This window comes from Hippopotamus amphibius, chromosome 13 (genome assembly GCF_030028045.1).
Source record: "Hippopotamus amphibius kiboko isolate mHipAmp2 chromosome 13, mHipAmp2.hap2, whole genome shotgun sequence".
In the NCBI taxonomy this organism is placed as follows: domain Eukaryota; kingdom Metazoa; phylum Chordata; class Mammalia; order Artiodactyla; family Hippopotamidae; genus Hippopotamus; species Hippopotamus amphibius.
In genome coordinates this window covers 103050916-103069754 of record NC_080198.1, presented here as the reverse complement: position 1 = coordinate 103069754, position 18839 = coordinate 103050916, and the positions used below count along the sequence as shown (strand labels likewise).

The 18839-nt window shown below is 57.1% G+C and overlaps 2 protein-coding genes across 2 annotated transcripts in view; one reads left to right on the top strand and one right to left on the bottom strand.

The window, feature by feature from the left end:
• UVSSA (UV stimulated scaffold protein A) overlaps positions 1–8881 on the top strand; it is a 32630-nt gene extending 23749 nt beyond the window's left edge. The window contains exon 14 of the mRNA XM_057705600.1: positions 505–8881. Within this exon, the coding sequence (XP_057561583.1) occupies positions 505–598 (94 nt within the window). The 3' untranslated portion in view covers positions 599–8881. The remainder of the gene's footprint in view (positions 1–504) is intronic.
• A 6015-nt stretch (positions 8882–14896) lies between these two features.
• On the bottom strand, positions 14897–18376 carry NKX1-1 (NK1 homeobox 1). Its single transcript, XM_057706828.1, has 2 exons — positions 17920–18376; positions 14897–15756 (listed from the first exon to the last, which is right to left on the bottom strand). The coding sequence occupies exons 1-2, from the start codon at positions 18374–18376 to the stop codon at positions 14897–14899; spliced, it is 1317 nt and encodes a 438-aa protein (XP_057562811.1).
• Positions 18377–18839: the final 463 nt, after the last annotated feature.

The following is an 18839-nucleotide window of genomic DNA, read 5'->3' as shown; positions in this document are numbered from 1 at the left end:
CTTCCTCCCAGTCACGGACGCCACCACATCACAGCAGCCAGGCGTGTTCTCGGCTGGACGTGGAGGTCCGTGCACAGCTAGGCGAGACAAGTTGGGCTGAGTGGATCAGGCGTGTCCTGACACCTCCACCCACATGCTGCTCCCCACCCTCTGGCTGGGCAGGCCGTGCCCTTGTTCTGGGGTGTAGCCTGGTGCTGGCAAGGTTGGGGATCCTGGGAGCTGTCTTCAGGGCTCAGGGAGCGATGGGAGAGGTGCCAGGCTGCGGGCAAGGCCATCTTCGGGGCAGAGCCACCCACCATGGTCTCCAGCCCTGGACAGGGAAGCTCTGGCTATTTCCAAGCTGTGTCCCCCGTCCGCAGGGAACTCGCAAGTGGTCTGAGCGTGGTGGTCACCCCAGGACCAGTGCCCGAGGCCAGCTAGGCTGTAGTCAGGAGCCTGGAGCCCTGACAGGGTCCTCCCTAACAGGGTCCTCCCTGACCACATCTTGCTGTGCTTTCCTTGCAGGGCAGCTGTGCAGAGGGTGGTCACAGCCATGAACCAGATGGACCAGAAGAAGCACGAGAAGTTCGCAAACCAGTTTAACTATGCGATGAATTAGGGGGCCAGGCCGGGTGTGTGTGGTCCACTCTGGTCGTCAGCTCCTCTTCTGCCATCATGCTAGGATGGGAAGGCAGACTTGGGTCTGGGCAATGACGACAGCCACAATTACAGTGTGTGTGTGATGCGGGAAATAGCGTGCATTCTGCTTAAAACGCCCCAGAGATGTGGACTCTCCCCTGCTGCGGGGACCACGGCCATCGCTCACAGCTCTGCCAGCCTCGTGGGCTGGGGTGATCTCAGGCAACGTGTCTGTGGTGGGCGTCATGTACAGCCTGTCCGCTTTGTGGTGTGGTTCAGGGTGGCCCAACCTCCAGGACAAGTGTGCAGCCCCCAGCCTCTCCCCCCAGCCTTCTTCCGCTCCAAGGAAAGCCCACACTGCACGCTGACACGAGGGGGCCAGCGGTCCGCTTGGTGTTTCCAGCTCACAGGCGGCCTGGGGGTGGCGCCACGGCAGAACGTGGGGAGCTCCCTCACTCTGTCTTTTTCACAATGTCACTCACGTATCCTAGCCTTCACGCCGGTGATGTGTGCAGCTCGGTGGCGTTGCGTAGGTTCACCGTGTTGTACAACACCCCCCCGCCCCCCACTGTCTAGCTCCAGGACGTCGCATCACCCTGAAAGAAACCCCGCACCCCCACCCCCAGCCCCGGCCCTCTCGTCTCCTGTCTGTTTCTGGACTCGCCTTTGCCGGACGTTTCCTGTGACTGGGTCGCGACAGCAGGCGGCCCTTCGTGTCAGACTGCCTTCACTTAGCGAGTTGTTTTCAAGGCTCCTCCCAGCGGGGGCCTGTGTCATTGCTTCAACGCTTTCTGTGGCCGGATGACACGCCACAGTGTGAACACACCGCGCTTCGTGTACCTGTTCGTTGTAGGTGTTTGGGTTGCCTGCACTTTGGGGTTATGGATGGTGTTGCCGTGACCATTAGTGTGCGGGTTTTTGTGTGGGCGCGTATTTTCAGTCCTTTGGGGTTTATACCTGGGAGTGGACTGGCTGGGTCACGCGGTAGCTCCGTGTGTGACTTACTGATGGAACGTTCTGCATCCCCTCAGGCAGGGACTAGCGTTCTCATTTCTCCATGTTCTTGGCAACACTTGTTATTATCTGTCTTTAATCTTAGCCATGTTAGTGGGTGTGAAGTCATATCTCGTGGTTTTGATTTGCATTTTTCTAATGACTAATGATATTGAGTACCTTTTCATGTGCTTATTGGCTATTTATGTATCTTCTTTGGAAAGACATCTAGATCCTTTGCCCATTTTAAATCATTGTTTTGAGTTGTAAGAGTTTGTTGTATATTGTGAGTACTAGACCCTTGTATGATTTGCAAACGTTTTTTCCCATTCTGTGTGTTCCCTTTCCTGGTAGTGTTCATTGAAACACAAACATTATGAATTTTGATGATATCCAGTATAACTAGTTTTCCTTTTGTTATTTGTGCTTTTGGTGTCATATCCAAACAGCCACTGCCTACTCCAGGGTCGCGAGTATATACGCGTGTGTGTTCTTTTGAGAGTTCTAAGACCTAGCTCTTAATTTTAGGCCGTTTGTCCATGTTGAGTTAATTTTTGTCTGTGCTTCATTCAGGGAGATGTCCAGTTGTCTCAGCATCATTTGTGAAAAGGTTTTCTTTCCCCGTTGAATTCTCTTGGTGGCTTTATTGGCCATCAGTCAAGCGTGAACGTGAGTTTATTTCTGGGCTCTCACCTCTCTTCCCTTGGCCTGTGTATGTCCTTGTGCTGCTACTACAGTGTCGTGATTAATGTAGCTTTGTGGTAAGTTTTGAAATCCTCCAACTTTGTTCTTTTTAAACATTGTTTTGGCCATTTGGATCTTTTGCATTTCCAAATAAATGTTTAGGATCAGCTTGTCAATTTCTGCAAGAAACAAAACCAAAAAAAGGAATCTGAAATTTCAGGGATTGTGTTGACTCTAGAGGTCACGTTGGGAAGTATAGCTGACCTTTGACAACAAGGGATTGAGTACATAAGTCCACTTACACAAAGACTTTGCCACAGTAAACACCACAGTACCACGTGAGACGTGGTTGGTCGGATCCTTGGGGACAGAACCGTAGATGCAGGGCACTGAATGCGGTTACATGTGGAGTTCTGACTGCACAGCAGATCGATACCCCTAACCCCTGCGACGTTCAAGAGTCCAGTGTGATGTCTTCTTAAGATTAAATTTCCTAATTAATGAATGTAGAATATCTTTCCACTTATTTAGGTGTTATTTTATTTTTTTTTTAATTAATTTTTTATTTATTGGCTGTGTTGGGTCTTTGTTGCTGTGCACGGGCTTTCTGTAGTTGGGGCGAGCAGGGGCTACTCTTTGTTGCAGAGCATGGGCTCTAAGCTCACGGGCTTCAGTAGTTGTGGTGCGTGGGCTCAGCAGTTGTGGCTCACGGGCTGTAGAGTGCAGGCTCAGTAGCTGTGGCGCACGAGCTTAGTTGCTCCGTGGCATGTGGGATCTTCCCGGACCAGGGAAGGTGACCCGTATCACCTGCATTGGCAGGCGGCTTCTTAACCACTGCGCCACCAAGGAAGCCCCTAGGTGTTCTTTATATTTCTTCTCTTATGTAGTTTTCAGTGTACAAGTTTTGCATTTATTTTGTTAACTTTATTTTTAAATGTCTTATTGTTTGATACCATTGTAAATGTAATTGTTCTCTGAATTTCAATTTTGGATTGTTCATTGCTAATGCATAGAAATACAACTGATTTTTTAATGTTGGTCTTATATTCTGAAACGTTGCTGAACTTATTTATTAGTTCTAATAGTTGTGTGTGTGTAGATTCCTTAGGATTTTCTATACACACTGTCATGTCCTCTGCAAGAGAAAGTTGTATTTCTTCCTTCGCAATTTGGATTCCTTTTATTTCTTTGTCTTGCTTAGTTGCTGTGGCTGAGAGAATTGGAGAGAACAGACATCCTCGTCCTGTCCGTGATCTGAGAGGAAAAGCTTTCACTCTTACACCGTTGAGTGTGATGCTAGCTGGGGTTTTTGTAGATGCCTTATATCAGGTTGAGGAAGTTTCCTTATGTTCTTAGTTTGTTGAGTGTTTTCACCGTGAAGGGAGTTGAGTTTTTGTCAAATGCACTTTCTGCATCTACTGAAATGGTCGTGTGGTTTTGGTGCTTTATTATATTGGTGTGGTGCATTATATTAACTGTTTCATATGTTGAGCCACCCTCGCATTCATGGGATTAATCCCACGTGGTCAGTTTCAGTAGTTAGTGTATTTCTAGGAATTTGTCCATTTCTTTTATCTCATTTTTATTTTCTTTTTTAAATTTTTGGCTGCGTTGGGTCTTCGTTGCTGTGCAGGCTTTCTCTAGTTGTGGCAAGTAGGGGCTACTCTTCATTGTGGTGCACAGGCTTCTCATTGCAGTGGCTTCTCTTGTTGTGGAGCACAGGCTCTAGATGTGCAGGCTTCAGTAGTTGCAGCATGCAGGCTCAGTAGTTGTGGCTTGCAGGCCCTGGAGTGCACGGGCTTCAGTAGTTGTGGTGTACGGGCTCAGTAGTTGTGGCTCGTGGGCTCTAGGGCACAGGCTCAGTAGTTGTGATGCATGGGTTTAGTTGCTCCGTGCCATGTGGGATCTTCCTGGCCCAGGGATGGAACCCGTGTCCCCTGCATTGGCAGGCAGATTCTTAACCACTGCACCACCAGGGAAGTCCCCAGAATTTGTCCATTTGATCTAGGTTATTTGTTATATTTTGTTGACACACAGTTCTTCATAGTATTCCTTTATAATCATTTTTATTTCTGTAAGGTTGATAATAATGTCTCTTCTGTAATTTTTTTTTTTTTGTAATTCTTGATTTTAGAAATTTGACTCCTTTTTTTAATTTTCTTGGTTAATCTAGCTAAAGGGTTATCAATTTTATTGGTCTATTTAAAGTTGTTTTTCTCTATTATTTTTCATTTTTTACTTCATTAATTTCCACTCTAATCTCCATTATTTCTTTTGGGTTGCTTTGTGTTTAGTATTTTTCATTCTTTTTCTAGTTTCTTAAGTGGAAGTTTAGCTTATTGATTTGAGATCTATCTTCTTTTTAATGTAGGTGTTTACAGGTGTAAATTTTCATCTTAGCACTGCTTTAGCTTCATTCTTTACATTTTGATATGTTGTGTATCCATCTTTATCTCAAAGTATTTTCTAACTTCTCTTGTGATTTCTTATTTTACCCATTGTTTATTTAGGAGTTTGTTATTTAATTTCCACATACTTGTGAATTCCCCAAATTTCCTTCTGTTATTTGACTTCTAATTTCATTCCATGTAGCCAAAGCACATGTTTTGTGTGATTTCAGTTCTTCAAAATTTGAGGCTTGTGGTCTGCCCTGGGGAGTGTTTTATGCGCAGCTGAGAAGATGAGTGCTCTGCTGTGGGTGGGTGTCTTGTGGAGTCTGTTAGGTCTAGCTGGTTGACAGTGTTGTCTGTCTTCTTTCCCTTGTTGATTTTTACACCAGCTGTTAAATCCATTATTGAAAGTGGGTATTGAAATCTCCAACTACTGTTGTTATCTGTTTCTCCCTTCTCTGTCAGCTGTTGCTTTATGCATTTTAGGGTTCTGTTGCTAAGAGCATATGTGTTTATACTTATTTCTTCCTGATGGACTGACCCTTTATCTACAGCATAGCCTTCTCTGTCTCTAGTAACAGTTTTTGCCTTAAAGTCTCTCTTGTATGGTATTAGTGTAGCTTTTGGTTGCTTTTGTGGTATATCCTTTTCCAGCCTTTTACTTTCATTATAGCTCTGAATCTAGAGTCTTTCTATGGACAGCATATGTTTGAACATGGTTTTTTTTTTTTTTTTTTGGCACACGGGCTTGCTTAGTTGCTCCACGGCATGTGGGATCTTCCTGGAGCTGGGATTGAACCCGTGACCTCTGCATTGGCAGGCGGATTCTTAACCACTGCGCCACCTAGGAAGCCCCTGAACATGTTTTTTAATCTGTTCTACCAAGTCTGTTGCTTGAGTGGGTGTTTAATATACTTATCTTTAATGTAATTACTGATAAGGTAAGATTTATGTCTGCCATTTTTCTGTTTTTCTACATGTCTTTTTTATTTAAATAAATAAATTTATTTATTTATTTATTTATTTATTGGCTGGTTGAGTCTTCATTGCTGTGTGTGGGATTTCTGTAGTTGCGGAGAGCAGGGGCTACGCTTCATTGTGGTGTGTGGGCTCCTCATTGCTGTGGCTTCTCTTGTTGTGGAGCATGGGCTCTAGGCATGTGGGCTTCAGTAGTTGTGGCACATGGGCTCAATAGTTGTGGCTCATGGGCTTAGTGGCTCCACGGCATGTGGGATCTTCCTGGAGCAGGGATGGAACCCGTGTCCCCTGCATTGGCAGGCAGATTCTTAACCACTGCGCCAGCTAGGAAGCTCTACATGTCTTTTTAAATCTTTCTTCCTCTATTTTTTTCTTGTGTGTTAAATGGTTGTTTAATACCCTTGTAATACTTTAATTCCCTTGTGTCTCACTATTTTTAAGTAATTTTTTTCAGTGGTTGCTTTGAGGATTACAGTGAACAGCTTAATACAATCTAGTTTGGATTAATACCTGCTTAATTTCAATAGTGTACAGAATTGCTCCATTAGAGCTCTGTTTCCTTCCAGCCCCATCTCTGCTGTTTTTGTCATACAAATTGCATCTTCATAGAGTGTAAGCCCATCAACATAGGTCTGTAATTATTGCTTTATATAGTTGTCTTTTAAATCAAATAGGAAAAGATTTACAAACATAAGCACATCTATACTGTCTCTTATTTGGCTCTGCAGTTGCCTTTCCCAGTGCCCTTTATTTCTCTTTGAGGATTTGAATGTGCTTTCACTTCAACCTGAAACACCCCCTTCAGTGTCTCTTGTAGGGCAGGTCTGCTAGCAGTGAAGTCTCCTCATTTTTGTCTCTCTGGGAGTGTCTTCGTTTCACCTTCATTTTGAGGAATAGTTTTGCTGGGTATAGAATTCTTGGTTTAGCAGTCTTTTTCCTTCAACACTTTGCACATGTCATCCCACTGCCGTCTGGGCTCCAGGGTTTCTGGCAAGAAGCCAGCTGTTAGGCAGACGCCTCATACACGACGAGTCAGGTCTTTCTCTCGCTGCTTTCACCATGCCATTTGCCTTTATATTCCGCCTCTTTTAGTTATGACGTGTCTGGCTCAGGTCTCTGTGTGTGTGTCCTGCTTGGAGTTTGTTGAGCTTCTTGCTTGTAGAGGTTGTTTCTCATCACACTTGGAAGGTTTTGGCCACTATTTCTCCAGAGGTTCTTTCCGCCCCATCCCCTCTCTCTCCTCCTAGGGCTCCCCTCAGGTGTACAGGCTTGGATGGCATCCGTTGGCCTCTGAGGCCTGTTCATTTTTCTTCATTCTTTTTTCTGTGTCTCAAACTGGACCTGTTGGCTTTTCTTCAAGGTCATAGTCTTTCTTTTGCCAACTAAAATCTGGTGTTGAATTACTCTAGTGAATTTTTCATTTTCGTTACTGTACTTTCTCAGTCCAGAATTTTTTTTTCCTTAATTTGTTTCTTTTTATTGATATTCCCTATTTGATAAAACATCATTCTCGTACTTTATTTCTTTAGACATGGTTTCTTTTAGTTCTTTGAATGTACTCTAAGTAATTGATTTAAAGTATTTGTCTAGTTAGTTTAACGTCTCAGTTTATTCTGGGACAGTTTCTCTTGGCTGCTTCTTTCCCTGTGTGTGGGCTATACTTTCTTGGTTCTTCTTGTGTGTGTGTGTGTCTGTCTATCTTTTCTTTCTTTTCTCTCTCTCTTTTTCTCTCTTTCCTTCTTTTCTTTCTTTTGTGTCTTTCTTTCTTTGTTGAAAATTTGACATTTTAAACAATATGATGTGAAAACTCTGGAAGATCCTCCCATCCCCCAAATTTGTTGTTGCTGTTGCTGTCTGTTTGTTTAGTGTGTTTCCTGGACTGATTCTGTAAAATCTGTGTCCTTTGTTGTGCTTAGGCATTGAAGTCCCTGCCTGGCAGCTTAGTGGTTAGCTGATGATTGGAGAGACATTTCCTTAAATGCTTTGATCCAGTGGGGCTTGTGGTTTTGCTGACTAGCAGTGTGTGCGTGCGTGCGCGTGCACGTGCCTGTGTGTTGGACACTCCTTCAGTACTCTGCCAGCCAGGTGCCTTGGCTCTCACTTTGTGAATGGTTTTGATCTTTGCTCCATGAGAAAGTGGCGTGTTACAGTTTTAGTTGACATTTCTCTTAGGAGTGAGAGCCAGCATTGTTCATATGTTGAAGCGTTCATTTCTTTTTTTCCTTTTCTGTGAATTATGTTCCATACCATTTGCTCAATTTTCTTTTAGCCTATTGGTTTCTTATTAAACTGCGGGAGCTCTTTATTCAGTAAAAAAAACAAGCCGTATGTGATGAGTTGCAAACACTTCCTCATTTTGTTCTCTGATTTTGCTTATGTTGTTTTTTGCAATATACATTTTTTATGTAGTTGAATTTAACCAGTATTTCATGGTTTCTGAGTTTTGTATTCCTTCCCCACTCAAAGATTACATTAAAAAATTCTTCCATCTTTTCTTCTAGTACTTTCATAGGTTTCATTTTCATATTTATGAAAATGATCTACTTATTTTGATATAAAACGTGGCTCTGGAAATACAGTTTTTTATTTTAAATAGCCACCCAGTTGTCCCAACACCAGTAATGAATTCATTTTTTTTACAAATTTAAAATCCTGCCTTTCTCACTTATTAAAGTCCCCACATGCAGTGGTTCTGTTTCTGAACTTTCTGTTCTCTCATCAACTTGTCTGCCTATTTATATATCATCATATCGTCTTCATTACTGTACCTTTGTAATACATGCCCGTGTTAAAGACCTCTTATATTTCTGTTCTCTTTTGTATAACTTCAGGTAACGTTAGAGAACTAGGAGTAAGAAAGAAGAGAAAGTGTTTTTATAAAATTTAATTCAGGACTAATTTGTGACTGGTGCTCTTTGCATCATATCTTTTTTTTTTTTTTTTCTTTTGGCACACGGGCTTAGTTGCTCCATGGCATGTGGGATCTTCCTGGAGCAGGGATCGAACCCATGTCCTCTGCATTGGTAGGCAGATTCTTAACCACTGCGCCACCTAGGAAGCCCTGCATCATATCTTTTAATGAATCTCCGTGAGTGTTTAAGACAAACCCACAGGTCTGTGTGTTTCTGGCTGGCAGGAGCAGTGGGGGCTGGGCTGGCCCTTCTGGCCAGTGGGGCCCAACAATGGTGCCTCGGGGTGCAGGCTCCACCACGCTGAGCCCCTGAGACGTGACTGAGTGCTGAGGGGTCCTGGGGTGGGCCTCACTGCCCTCAGAGGCCCCAGGTGAAGCAGAGGAAGCTGCACGCCCTCTGTTGGTGCCCTCAGCACCGTGCGGCCCCCCCCCCCCCCCCCCATCTTTCACATGCTGCTCCGGACTCTGTGAGTCAGGAAGGGGCGGGGCCTGGGACAGCCTGGGCAGTAGGTGGGTTTGGAGCCAGCAGGGCACAGCCACACCCAAGTGCCTCCGGGAGCCCACCTGCATGCAGGAGGGCAGGGCCCCCACTGAGGACCCGGCAGGAGCAGGACCGCTTGGTTGGCGGTGGGGGGGCGGGGGGGGGGGTGGTCCCAGGCCCAGCAGCCACACTCGGTGGCCCTTCCCACTTCACCTCCTGCCCTGAGTGGTCTTTGGGAACCGACCACCCCGAAGGGGCTCCTGGCCTGGAGGGGAGAGGGTTAGGGTTAGCGTTGCAGGCCTGGGGGTGGGCCACAGAGGGTGTCGGACTGTGCTGGGTGGGACGGGAGCTGCTTGTCCTGTACCACCTGTGTGCGTGGTGGGGTGCGGGGGCTGGCGTGTGGTCCCGGTGCCCAGGGGAGAGGAGATGAGGGGATGAGGACCAAGAACAGCACTGCAGGCAGAGTGGGCCTTGGGCTGTGGGGCCTCCCGAGGCTGTGTAGCGAGGGGGCGCCAGGGCCAGCGTTCGGGCCTGGCGGGCTCTCTTCCGGAGGGCGGAGGGCAGGAGCAGTGAGTGGGGGTGCCCGTCCGTGCAGGTGGTGTGGCACAGTGCGGGCAGGGTTGGCAGGAGCGGGTCCTCGTGGGGGTTGCGGGAGGGCTGCGGGCTCTGGCTCCAGCCTGGGGCCACAGGGGCTGCCATGGGGTGTGGGGTGGGATGGTGGTGTGCCCTTGTCCAGGGCAGACTGGCTGGGCCGGCCCAGGGAGCAGCAGAGGGACGGCAGGAGGGAGGACGGGCAGGGCTGTTACAGTGACAGAGTGGCATAGTCAGAGCTGACTGCACAGAATGGAAGACTCCAAGTGACCGTGGCTTGTGAACACAAGGGTTTAAATGTGCTTCTCTCCTAAGGTGGTGCCCAGGCTGGTGAGGAGGCCATATGGAGCTGTTGGGCCTCATCCCTTCCCAGCATGAGTGTGGGGCCTGCGTCCCCAAGGCTACCTCTTGGCCCAAGGTGGCTGCTGGAGCTCCAGCCATCACTGGGTCTGCAGAAGCGGTGGTATGCCTCAGGCTCAGCCATTTCCTGTGAGGAGCCTCCCTGGGAACCCTCCAGCAGCACATGCTTTGCTCATGCCAACTTAGCCAAATCTAGTCACAGGGCAGCACCCAGCTGTCCAGAAAGCAGGAAAAGTTGTATGCCTGGCTACCATCAGCCCTGTGCTCTGGCAAAATGGAGAATGGGCCTGTGCCCAGAAGGGGCTTCTCCAAAGGGGGCCACCACACAGCTGTCTGGTATGGGGTGGCGCATGGCACCCAGAATTGTCACCTGCCTGCAGGGAATGCAGCCCTGGAATGGACGAGACCCCCCTTCTGCCCCCGTGGACCTGTGTGCCTCAGCCCTGCACCCTCCCCTTGAGTGACAGTCCCTGCACCCCTGAGAATGACCTGGTAGATCCCTGCCTGCCCCCAGGTGCCAGAGTCATCTCTCCAGCCCTGCCCTTCCCCATGGAAACACCACACCCTCCAGGAAGCTGCATGTGGCCCCAGGGAGGTCCCTCAGCTGAGTGCCACTTCAGTGGCCCATGATGGAGACCTGGGTGCCACCCTGGGATGGGGGACATGGTAGGTCATGCTGGCTGACCAGGAGCAAGGGCACATGGTCACAAGTGAGGAACTGGGGGGGTGGGGAGGGGGGAGGAGCACGGGAGGCTGAGTGATGGGCTGGTACCACTGGCCTGGGGAGGGCTGGGCGGCCTGGAGCTGCGGCCACAGGAGAGCCTCTGCTGCCGTGTGGAGGGGGTACCATGGGGACAAGGACACGATGGCCTGGGCTGGTGGGGAGCAGGAGTTCAGTGGGTCCTGGGGGTGGGAGTGAGGTGAGGCTGTGGTCACGTCCGAGCTGGGCTTGGCCCTGGGGCTCACCCTCGCCTCTGAGGGCCAGGTGGGTGCAATGAGCCCACTGAGCCTGGGGTCTGCTGGGGCTTTGAGAAGGGACCTGCTGGGCAAGGGGGCTGGCGAGAGGGCTGTGATGGGCGGGGGAAGGGAGGCCAGTGTAGACAGCTCTTTTGGTAATTTTGGCTCTGAAAGGGGCCACACAGCAGGCTGCCGGAAGCAATACTGGGTTGCGTGGAGACTCTAGAGAGTGTTTGGATGCCAATACAGGCCGGCAAGGAGTAGGGGAGGGCCGCAGCGGACGGGCAGGGGGCGTGAGCCTGCCGTGGGGGTGGGGTGGTGGGGGGGTGGGGGTCCCGAGCTGGAAGTGAGCACAGTGTGAGGCAGGCTGCAGGCCAGGCAAGCGTCCCCCCAGGGATGTGGCCATGGCTGGGGGAGGCTGACGGTCCCCAATGCACCCGAGTGGAAAGTTAAGTGGGGCAGGCGGGCAGGGAAGTGGGCAGAGCTGCTGGGGTGCTCTGCAAGTGTGGCAGGTCTGCTAGCAGCCCCCATACCCACGCTCCGTTTTTACCAGGAATGAGATCCCACCAGCTGAAAAAACTACATTTCCCAACCTCTCTTGGCTAGGAGTGGTCATGTGACCAAGTTCTGGCCAATGAGATGTGAGCAGCTCTTACATGGGCTTCTGGAAAGCTCCTCAGAAGGAAGCAGTCATGCCCCTCTTCCCTCTTCCTGTTTGCTGCCTCGAATGTGGATGTGATGGCTGGAGCCTCACCCTCCATCTGGGTCCATGAGGATGAGGCCCAGCCCAGCCAGGATGGGGCAGTGGAGAACTGGACAGAGCTGGTTCCCCAAGGACTCTGGGAAGGTGTCCTAGCTGTCTGGGGGTGCCAAAGGCCAGCATTCCCTCCCTCACACAAGAGAAAATAAACAATCTCCTTTCAGCTTCTGTTCATTCAGATTTTCTCTTTCATGCAACCAAAGCCAACCCTAACACAGGGCAAGGGACCGCAGCCAGCCAGCCGTGGGCTGGGCACGGTGGGGGAGGGCGGGACGCAGCAGTCCCTGGGCAGGAGGCTGGGGGCAGTGCGGGAAGGAGAGCCCTCAGGAGGCCTCTGGGTGCTCGTGCGTGTCCGCGCTTGCTCCTTCCACGTGATGGAAATGACTTGGATACCATTCTGGGATTGGGGGTGGAGGCTCTCTGGGGCCAGGGCTGCTCCTAGGGGCTGGTGGAGGGCCTTTCCGGAGCGCACCAAGATCCTGGGGCTGAGCCAGTCCTCATGACACGGATACCAAAGTGGGACCACGAGGGACAGGGATGAGGTGCCCGCAGGGCCACCACGCCCCTCTGTCTCCAGCTCGGGAACCCCAGGCTGAGAACTGGGCAGGCAGGGGCCCCCCAAAGCTTCTTGTGAGCAAGGGTGGTGGGGCCAACTTGAGGGTCCCTGGGGAAGCAGCCAGAGGAGCCAGCACCCCCAAGGGCCCCAGGCCCATGGCAGATTCTGAGGACCCGACAGGCGAGCGAGCGGAGAGCTGGGGCAGGAGCTGGGCCTGCGGACACCGCCAGGAGGAGCAGGGCCCCGCAGGCAGGGCCAGGGCCCACGTCTTCCCACGTGGCCGTGCAGATCACCACAGCTCGGGTGCCCCTGGGGTGTGGGGAGCCTCAGACGGGCCGACACAGGTGCAGCCCCACGGGCCCAGCACAGGCAGGTGTGTACCGGAGAGACTGGAGGGCCTGGAGAGGGGCGGGAGCCGCCCCCGCTCCCACCGCAAGGCCTGCACAGCTGCTCAGGGCGCCCCGCGTGTGCCTAGGGTGTGGTCTGATCACGGCTGTGGTACCAGCTCAGGGCTGAGTCCAGGAGTGGGGGGGTGGGCGTTGCTTCCCTACCTCATGCGTTCCAACATCCCTGCACCCCTGTTCTGAGCCACGGTTGACTGATGTCAGAGGGTCCCCAGGTGTGGCCGCCTTGTTTCTGGAAGACCTTGGTGAGTGAGGGCGGGATGTGGGATCGGGAGAGGGAGGAGGCCTGAAGCTCCCTCCCTCTTTCTTCCCTCCTGGCCTCTGCAGTGGCTGACTTTGCAGGGCCAGGCCTCACAGGGGTGGCAGGAAGGGGTCGGGGAGCCCTGGTCTTCCCTGTCCTCTCCCTCTGTTCCAGCTGGGCATGGAGACAGGGGACCCGTGGGGACAGACCGGGCTCCTGCCAGGTCCCGATGGGTCTGCCCTCCCCTGGACTCTCCGCCCAGCTTCATGTTTGGCAGCCCCTGGCACCCTGCTTGGGCTAAGTGCACAGTAATGCCGAAGACTGCAGGCCACGATCTTCTGGAACCTTCTGGGGCTCCTCTGTCAGCTGTCTACACCCTGGAGGCCCAGGCCTCAGCAGTGAAACCAGAGGTGTCCTCACCCTTCTGCACCCCGTCCTTTTAGATTCAGGGACGTTTCGGCTGCCTGCAGGTTGGGTGGAGGATTTGGATGGCGGCTAACCACCAGCAGGACGGTTGCTTAGAGAATTTCAGCAGCACCAGCCCCAGTGCTGATGGGGAGAGCAGAGGCGGGGGTGGTGCATGGCGGGGAACCCGGGTCTGAGGCAGGTGAGGAGCAGCCTGCAGGAGGCCAGAGGCCTGGGTGGTGGGGCTGCCTCAGTGGGCAGGGCATTTCCAGCTGCCTCTGTCCCGCCCCCCTGCCTGATGGTCGGGGGCTGCTCCTCCCCCACCCTTTGCCCACTAGTGATGGAGAGAGCAACGCGGGGCGCCCTCTTCCACTCCGTGGGGCTGGGATGGGGGTGGCTGCCACCCGCTTGCTGCAGGGTCATCCTGCTCCGCACCCCCAGCCTCAGCCCCAGCCCTGTGCACGGCGGCTGGTGGTGACCAGCGCAGGGAAGAGTTCCTCTGAGAGCTCGCTAGCCGAACTCAGAGAGGGATGCGCTCTCCGCGGGCGCTGGGCTCAGCGACGGAGCAGCCCCAAGCGGGCAGGCTCACCGCCCCCCGCGCCGGCGTCCAGCGACCGTGGGCGCCTACCCCGAGTGCCGGCGGGGCTGCAGCAGGGCCCGTGTCACCCAGCCTCAGCTCTCGCCTGGGGCAGCCACCTGGCCCGGCCCAGGCGCCGCTGCCTCTTCCCCCGCCCGCCCCCCGCTGGCTCCCAGGGCTCCAGGAGCCCGTGTGGCCGCGGCGCCCAGAGCGGGGCTGCCGGCCGCTGGAGGAGAGGTGGCCGCACCGGACTCCCGCGGGCTGGGCTTGGGGTCCGGCCCGGGCGCCAGCGGGCAGGTCGCTGCAGCCCGGCCAGCCCCAGCTCTCCCCCACTGCGAAGCGGCGGGAGCCCCGGCCTCCTCCTCCCCGGGCCGCCCTGGTGAGCCGGCCGGCCCGAGGCGCCGCGGGGCAGGAGCCCGGCGGGAGCGCCCCCAGGCCCCAGCCGCGCCCACCCTGTCCGGCTGGGCTTCCCTCACCCCCACGCGGCCCCGGCGGGGGCGGGGAAGGGCGGCATCCCTGAGGCGCCGCGGCGGGGCAGGCAAGGCGCGGGGACCCGCGACCTCGGCCCAGAGCCTCAGCCCGCACGGCCGCCGAGGCCGCGCGCCCGGCCCCAAGCACGCGGGGGTACCCGGGCCCAAGCCCCGCGCCGGGTGGAGCAGCCCGGGGCGCCTCGGTCGCGCCGAGGTCCGCACCCGGGGCGGCGAGGAGGGCGGGCGGCGCGGGAGCCTGAGGGACGCGGGCGCGGCCTCCTGCGCTTTATTGGTTGCGTAGAGTTCGGCACAGTGCTTCCGAGCGGGCCGGGCTCGGCCCCGACGCGCGCGGACAGTCGTTCATACACGTAAAACTCTTCCGTAGCAATCGGCCACACACAGCGTCCGCGAGCGCAGCCTCGCAGGAGGGCCGGCCGGCGGCGCCCCCGGGTCCTCGGGCCGCGGCCGCGGAGGCGCGAGGGCCGCCCGCCCGGCGTCGCGTCCGGTCCCGCGGCCGCGCTCAGAGGTGCGGCGCGTAGAAGGCGGGCGCGCCGTAGGTCTGCGAGCCCAGCACGAAGGGCGACAGCACCGCCGGGCTCGACAGGAAGGGCAGCTGCGCGGCGCACACCAGGCCGCCGGGGCCGTGCGCCGGGTACCCGGCCGGGCCGTGCATGGCCAGCGGCGCGCCCATGGGCGGCGACGGGCTGAGCGGGCTGAGACCCCCGGGCAGCCCCGCGCCCGGCCCGGAGCCCGGCCCCGGGCCCCCGCCGCCGCCGGTCGGCGCGCTGGTGTCTGCGCCCGGGTTCTGCTTCTTCCACTTGGTGCGGCGGTTCTGGAACCAGATCTTCACCTGCGTCTCGGTGAGGCTCAGCGACAGCGCCAGGTTGAGGCGCTCGCACACCGACAGGTAGCGTGTCGCCTTGAACTTGTTCTCCAGCGCCACGAGCTGCTCATAGGTGAAGGCGGTGCGCGCGCGCCGCGGCTTCCCCGACTTGGAGTCGGAGCCCGTGCGCTTCCGCTTGGGCTTCGCCGCCGCTGCCGCGCCCTGCGGGGTCGTCCCCGCGCCCCCAGGCCCCGCCGCCGCCGGGGCTCCCGGCTGGCCCGGCGCTCCGGGCGAGTTCCCACGGGGGCCGGGGGCCGCGGCCTCGTCGACGGCGCCGGGGGGCTCCTCGGCCTCGCCCTGGCAGCCCGACCCGCGGGCCCCGAGGCCGCTGCCGCCTCCCCGCGCCTCCGCGCCGCGCGCCGCCCCCGCCTCGGGCGCTTCGTCCTCGTCCTCGTCGTCGGGCGCCTCGTCCCCGCTGTCCGCGCTCGGGCTGCGGCCGCCGCCGCTGCTGTAGCCGTTGGCCTCGGCCTCGTCCGCCTTGCAGGGGTCGCCGGCGTCTGCGGGCGGGGTCGGGGCGGGAGGGAGGACAGGACAGTTAGGACCTGGGCCCTCCCTTCCACTCGCTGGTCCCTGGCGTCCTGCTCCCCCTAAGGAGTCCCTTTTCCTGTTTCCGTTGCTTCTCTTCTTGCCCCCTTTCCCCTTAGGTCTTTCGTTTCCCTGCCCTCTTCCCTCCTCTTCTCACCCTCCTGTGCTCTCTCCCTCCATCCCCTGTGCGTTCCTCCTCTCCAGAGGCTCCCCTTCCCACCATCTCCCGAGCGGGTGCCTTTGCCCAAGCGGGGCCAGACCGGCCCCCAGCACACTAAGGAGGGAAAGATCCCATCGATCTGCGGGGCAGATACAAACTTAATTAAACTCATTTTGTGTCATGTACAAAGTAGTTAACGGCCATTTAATTTATTTCAGCATCTATTACCCTCCAATAACCACGAGGCTCCGGGCCAGCCAATTACCGGGCATTTGAGAGCGGGCCGGCCAGAGGCCTGGGGTGAGGTTGGAGCCCGCTGCCGGGAGGCGATTTGGGGGACCAAAAATGTTGCCCTGGACCCATCCCTACCTCAAGCCTTGGGGCTTGGAACTTGGCCACCCTTGCCCCTCAGCTGAGGCCCCAGAGGGCCTGGGCAGGGGGGGTCCAGAGCGGTACTGAGACCAGCCGGGATGGGCGTCCCCACCAGGCCGAGTCTGAGCTGCGGCCCCGGCCCCGGGTCCTCCAAGCAGAGGCCCTCGCGGTGGCTGTGATTTGAATCTCAGAAATTTGGAAGAAAGCATCTGTCCTGGTCAGGATCTGTCAGGGGTTGGAGGGAGGTTGCGGGGGGAGGGGTGTTTCTATGCAGCCCCTGCTCCCACAGGTGGTCATACAGCCATGGGAGAAGCCAGGGCAGGTGCCCAACACCGTGCCGCCCAGTCACGCACCAGGCCCCAGTCAGGCTGGCACAGGGAACTAGAGAATAAAGGATAAATTCCATCCTGGAAGATTCGGCCAGGGTGACCCCAGGGGCTGCTCAGAGGCTAGCAGGGCAGGTGTCTTGGCCCCCACCCATACCCCTTAGCAGCAGCAGGCAGTGTCCCCCAGGTGACCCTGAGAGCACTTTGCCATCCGGCTCCTGCTCTGTCCGGGGGTGGGCTGAGGAGGCAGGGGACCTGACCACCGAGAAGCTGGGCCTTCAGACTGGGATGTTTTTTCCCCACTTGAGCGGAGGCTCTGCGGGGAAACTCCCAGAACCCTGGCCAAGGTGAAGGCCTGAAGGACTCCCCTCCAGCAAGCCTGGCTGTGTTCCTCCTTCATCTCGGCCCAACCCCGAGGAAGCCCAGCACAGGTGGGGAGAAGGCCCGCCGTGGCCCTGCGCCCTGTGCCGCCTCTCCCTGCTGGGCAGGGGGCCCGGGAAGTTGGAGGGAGGACGGGCCGGGGGAGGGGGCACCAAAAGCAATCAGGAGCCGGTCGAATGCAATTCTCGATCAATAGCGTCCCTAATAAGTGTAATAGGTTTTAATCGAGTAATTATCCGAATTTTGACCCTATAATTTAGATGTTCGGGGGGAGTTTGCAAGGTGCTTGAAAGAGATATGCATGCAGCCGTAATGGGATATCGACCGGGCCGGGGGCGCGGGCCGCCCCATTACCGGCCGCTTTCCGCCGCTAAGCACATTTCCCCTTAACTGTAATCGAAGGGATTTAATTGTTTTTCCAGAGATAACCAGCGTTTTGTCACAATTAGTGTGATTTGTCCAAAAAAAAAAAGGGGGGGGGGGGAGAGAGAGAAAGAAAGAAAAAGAAAGAAAGAAAAAAAGGAATGGAAGGAGGGAGGCCTCGGGAGGCCGCGTTGGGAGTGGGGAGGTCACGGGCCAGTCGCCGCGCGCGACCCCTCCTCCTCCGCCACCTACTACCCTCCGATGCCCGGGGCGCGCGGGGGACAAACGGGGGCCGGCCGGGCAGCCCGCAGCCCTGGGGAGGCATCTCGGGAGGCAGCGGGCGGCGAGGGCCCCGGAGTCCGGGTCGGACGCAGGCGGCGGGCGGGCTGGTGCGCGCCCCGCGCGCTGCGAACTTTCCACCGAGCCTCGGGGCCGGGCCGGCCAGGTTCGCCGAGGGGTCCTGGGAGCGCAAACGCGTAGACGCAGCCCGTCCCTCCGCCCCCGCGACCCGGCGCCGGCCGCGCCCTACTCACGCGGCGGCTCCGCTCCGGTACCGGCTCCAGCTCCTCCGGCGGCGGCGAGGGCCCGGCGCTCCGGCTCCTCGGGGCGCGGCGGGCGTCCCGGGGCGGCGGGGGCCGGGGCGTACGGGGCGCGCGGCGCGGGCGCCACGGGGCCCAGCAGCACGCAGCGGCGTCTTCTGCTGTTGAACTTGTTGGGGTCCAGGATGTCCAGCACCGAGAAGGAGGTGGGGCGCGGCGGCGGCGCGGGCCGGGGAGCCCCGGCCCCCTCGGGAGGCGCGGGCACCGTGTCGCTGGCGGCGAGCGGCGGGGCTCCGGCCCGCGGGAAGGCGGGCAGCTCGGCGCGCCCGTCCATGGCGTCCCGGGCGGCGGCGGCGGCGGGCGCGGGCGGCGCGGGCCCCGGGCCGGGCCCGGGCGGCGGCGGCGGCGGCGCGGGGCCGTCCGCGGGAGCCGCCGGGCCGCTCGCGCTCATGCCGGCCTGGCGCCGCTCCGGCCGCTCGGGGCCCTCCGGCTACTGGGCTCCCATCCCCGGCGGCCCGGGCGCCGCGGCTCGGCTCGCTCCCGGGGCCGCCCCGCGCTCGGCCGGTGCTGCCTGGCGCCGCCGCCGCCTCAGGCGCCCGCCGCGCCCGGCCGGCTCATTTATGGCGGCCCCGCCGGCGGCGCCCCCGCGCCCCCTCGCCGCACACACGTGCGCCCGCCGGCGGCCGCGGGCCCCGCCGCCCTCGTTAGCGCGCGCGCCTAATTGGCTGCGGACGGTCCCGGGCGCGGGAGGCGGGCCCCGCGCGGGACTCGCGGACGGCCCCCGAGCCCGACCGACAGACGCACGGCCGCGCGCCGGGGTGCGCTCCGCGAGCGCCTGTCGCGGCCGGCGGCGCGTCGCTGCGCCTCCGCTCGTCCGGAAACGGCGCGCCGGCCCGCGGGGCGCGGGGGCGGGG